Source organism: Propithecus coquereli, unplaced genomic scaffold (genome assembly GCF_000956105.1).
Source record: "Propithecus coquereli isolate 6110/MARCELLA unplaced genomic scaffold, Pcoq_1.0 Scaffold12, whole genome shotgun sequence".
In the NCBI taxonomy this organism is placed as follows: Eukaryota; Metazoa; Chordata; class Mammalia; order Primates; family Indriidae; genus Propithecus; species Propithecus coquereli.
In genome coordinates, this window is record NW_012136080.1 from 13,461,945 (window position 1) to 13,466,126 (window position 4,182).

Genomic DNA, 4,182 nt, shown 5'->3' on the forward strand with positions numbered 1-4,182 from the left:
GATCCTCCTACCTCAGGCTCCCGAGTAGCTGGTACTATAGGCGCGCACCACCATGCCCAGCTAATCTTTTTACTTTTTAAAATGTGCTACTAGATTTTTAAAATTGCATATGTGCTTCACATTGTATTTCTATTGGACAGTGCTGCTCTAGAATTTAAAAAATAATTGAGTATAACCTGTGCAGATTTAGGCAGCCAGTGTCGTGAGAATCTGATTGGTCCAGAGCAGTGAATTGATGGTGGGCTCACACTAACACCCCCGCTTAGTGAGCCCTGCTTGCATGTTGTCTTTTCCTGCTGGTATTTGCCCATGGACACCAAGACAAACAAGGATCAAGGGTGACTGGTTCAATGAAGCAGAGTCTCCTGGAAGTCTGAGGTGGGAGAAACCATTGTGCCTACTTGTCTATGCCCATGTGCCACCCTTGGAAGTGACGATGGGAAGGGCTATGGGAGATAACTATAGAGGAACCTAGAGAATTTGGTGGAGGTGAGCAGGCTAGCAATAGGTGGGAGAATCCCTCTGAAAAGTTGACATTTGCATGTTTACAACTAGTTATGATTAAATATTGGGGTTGCTGGGAGAAGAGGTGGCAGGAATATGAAATGTGAGTAGGGAAGGGTTTATGGAGCACCCTCTCTGGACTATCCACTGTGCTAGGTGCTGTTTCATAAAACATCTCAGACCAGGTCATTATTCTCAGAGCTCTCTGGTGGAAGAGGGTTGGACTTTTTTTTTTTTTACCATAATTACATTCTGGGCTTTTGTAGGGCAGGGTCCCAGAGCAGGGAGCCCTGACGAAGGAGGGCCCCAAGGGAATTATAGGAGAGTGAACTAGGGTATGATCTCAGCAAGTGTTGGAAACCCCTGATCTAGGAGTTGGAATTGTTTTTGAGGTTTTTTGCTGTTTGAAAATTAATTAATCAGGCCGGGTTTGGTGGCATATGCCTGTAATTCCAGCACTTTGGGAGGCCGAGGCAGAAGGATTGTTTGAGGTCAGGAGTTTTAGACCAGCCTTAGCAAGAGTGAGACCCTATCTCTACAAAAATAAAAAAGGAAAATCAGCCAGACGTGGTGGTGTGCACCTGTAGTTCCAGCTGCTTGGGAGGCTGAGGCAGGAGGATTGCTTGAGCCCAGGAGTTCGAGGTTGCTGTGAGCTATGACGATGCCACTGCACTCTAGCCCGGGCAACAGAGTGAGACCCTGTCTCAAAAAAAAAAAAAAAAAATTAAATAGTTGGAATTTTAATAATATTCTTTACTACTACTAGCATCTAATGATTATTAACAAAAATTATTTTTCAGAAAGTAACCAATTCACCCCAGAAGTTAATGAGCTGCAGGAAGGAAGAGGTGGATGCGTGTGCCATGACCGCTGTGCTGTCTTCTGAGGGACTCTTCAGGACCTGGATCTAGCGGGCTTGGGGAAGGGCCCGGGTGAAGCTGAGAACCTGGTCTGCGTGACACAGGAACCACGAGGGGACAGGCTGTGTTTGTTTTCCTCCATGGACAAGGGACAGTAGAAGTAAGAGGAGCCTGCTGTCTACAGAGGCAGAGTGGTTTGCCTGACAGAGCACTGACTTGGGGTCAGATGACCTCTAGACTTGGAGCTGCCATTTCCCTACCTGAGTGACGCTGGGGAAAGTGACTTTATCCCTCTAGTCCTCAGTTTTCTCATCTGTAACGGGGAGATTAACTACATACCTGCTAAACACACACACAGTCTTTCTCCAGCCATGCAAGTGCTGAGTGTATATACACATATTCCTTTGTGTCACACACACACACACACACACACACACACACCCCTAGCACTTGCAGGGCTGTGAAACTGGTGATGTTGAACAGCGTGACGGGTTCAGCTTTTCTGGAGAGCAGGGCATAAATGTGTGATAAAAACTATTATGGCCTCTCCACACTGGTTGGCTTGGAAGTCCCATTTTCCCAGAGGAAGCCTTGGAGAGGAAGGGAATGACAGAAGCAACGGTGTTGATTTCACCTCAAGCCAAATGCCTGTGCAGAAGTAAATGAAGGGCTCAGCAAGCTCTACAGTAGGTGACCTGGAGGAAGGTCACAGCACACTGAAAATGGAACATGTGCAAACACGGTGGATCCACGAAACACTGTAAAGGTTGAGAGTGTGTGCGCCTGAGGACAGCAGCTAAACATACGTGTGCACTGAGATGGGAATGCAGAAGGATGTCTGTAACAAGTGGGACATTTGTTGTGCTCCTTTGGAGTTGCTAAAGGGCAGAAAGGGGCCACCTATGCAGTTTTTTTGGTTCCTGACCAAAAGCAGTCTTTAAAGTTCTAGTGACATTATCAACCTTGAGTCCAGAGAGGTCCCAAAGGACACCTATATTCACCTAAGGTCACCTATGGTCACCTAAGGAGTAGAGGCAACTCTAGGTAGGGCCTGGGGCAGGGTGAAGCAGTCTCAGGCTTTTGCACAGCCCCTGGGAGTCCAGAGCCAGGGGCTGCCTGGGGTGGGGCAGCCTCTGGCTACATGAGGACCCCACTAAGGCAGCTGGCAAAAGCCTCACCTGGTCAGGGTGCTCCTGGCCTTCCCTGGAGGCCCCACCCCACAGGTGGTCCCTTGAGGACCCTCTTTTCCTTGACTGCTCACTCAAGGTATCCTCAAGCCCCTTCCATTTACTCATCTAGGACCTGCCTCTGGAAGCCTCTCTCTACCCTCCCCCTAACCAGGTGAAGAGCCAACATCTGAGAAGGAACGGAGGGAGGAAGTTCCTCGAGGTGCGAAGGGCTTGCTGAGCAAGGCCAGTGTCTTGCTTTGTAACACCCACTGCTCCCCTCCTCCCCCCAGCTCTGGAGCCTCTGAGTTGGTCCATCTCCACCCCCACTTCCTGGGCCCCTTCCAGCCACTGCAGCGTGGGACAGGCTAACTGCTTCAACCAGGTGTTTCCCTCCTGCCAGATAGAGGCTCACAGCACTATCTCCACCTGGTGGGATCTCTCCAGGGTATGAGAGAGCCGAAGATCTTTTCGCTTGTATCATTTTGTATGCTCTGTGTTTGACTCTTTTGTGAAGAGTGTGTGTTAATTTTATACTTGGCCTAAGCTGGAAACATATTCAATTTGCAAAAATAAAGACCATATTACTACACTGGTCCTCACCTGCCCTCCTCCCTCTTCCCTGCCCCTTCACCCTGGGGGCACTATCCCTCTGTCACCAGGCCCACAACAGAGAAATGACCCGGACCTCCCTCTGATTGAGTCTCTAACTAGTGCCAGTGCCCATCCGTTTCTGATGTCGTATATAGGTTTGTAGAAATTTCTCGGTTCTTCTGTTGTCTCCCCAGGTCCCCAAGAGGCATTCAACTGAGCCAGACCTCAATGGTGGAGGGGCTGCCTCCTCCATAGCTGGCCATTCCCTCTCTCCTGGAGCACTTACATCCTGACTCCCCGGGCCTTCCCTCCTCCCCTCCAGTGCATTGATCCCTGCACCTGGTCCTGAGAGGGGCGTGGTCAGTAATGCAGCAGGACAACAGCAGTAAACTGGGACTGCTCTGGGCAAAGTGGTCATGCTGGACCTAGGGCACAGCTCCCTGCCTCACTCTCCTTCTTCTGGAAGCCTAAACCTTTCCAGGTGCTCAAAGTCCAGGGGGCCAGGCTCAGTACTAATGCTCTTTCCACAGCCTATCCCTGGGCCCTGCAGGAACTGAGGGAAAGCCCTGGAGTGGAGTGGGTGTCTGGGAGCAGCCTAGAGTGGCTTCTGCCGTTTGGGTCAGGGAAGACTATCTCTTGCAGCCCTTGCGGTGCCCGACCCAGCAGATCCCCCCGACCTCCAGAGTCCAGCCCAGCCTTCCTAGTCCTGCCTTCAGGGAACAGCCGCCAGGATCCAGGGACTCAAACCTCTGCTCCGTGAGGCTTACATTCCAGTGGGGGAGGGGGAAATACTACTACTACTACAATAATAAAAACATATTATTATTTTTAAGTGAATTATCTGGTATATTTGGAGTTTATAAGTCTTATGGAAAAATGAAAAGCTAGAGCAGAAACGGGAGCTGGGCCTAGGTTGCAGCCGTCTCAAAATGAAAGTGAATGGAAACAACTGAACCAAAACTCTCAGTCAGGTAAGTCCTTTCGTAGCCACACCGTGTGAGAGATTATGAGTGACTCTAAAACAAAGTAATTTGGCAACACATCTGTAGGCGTATGCA

The 4,182-nt window shown here is 49.8% G+C and overlaps 1 protein-coding gene across 1 annotated transcript in view; it reads left to right on the forward strand.

Annotated features, from left to right (window-relative positions):
* IL20RB (interleukin 20 receptor beta) overlaps positions 1-3,093 on the forward strand; it is a 27,494-nt gene extending 24,401 nt beyond the window's left edge. The window contains exon 7 of the mRNA XM_012663761.1: positions 1,305-3,093. Within this exon, the coding sequence (XP_012519215.1) occupies positions 1,305-1,415 (111 nt within the window). The 3' untranslated portion in view covers positions 1,416-3,093. The remainder of the gene's footprint in view (positions 1-1,304) is intronic.
* Positions 3,094-4,182: the final 1,089 nt, after the last annotated feature.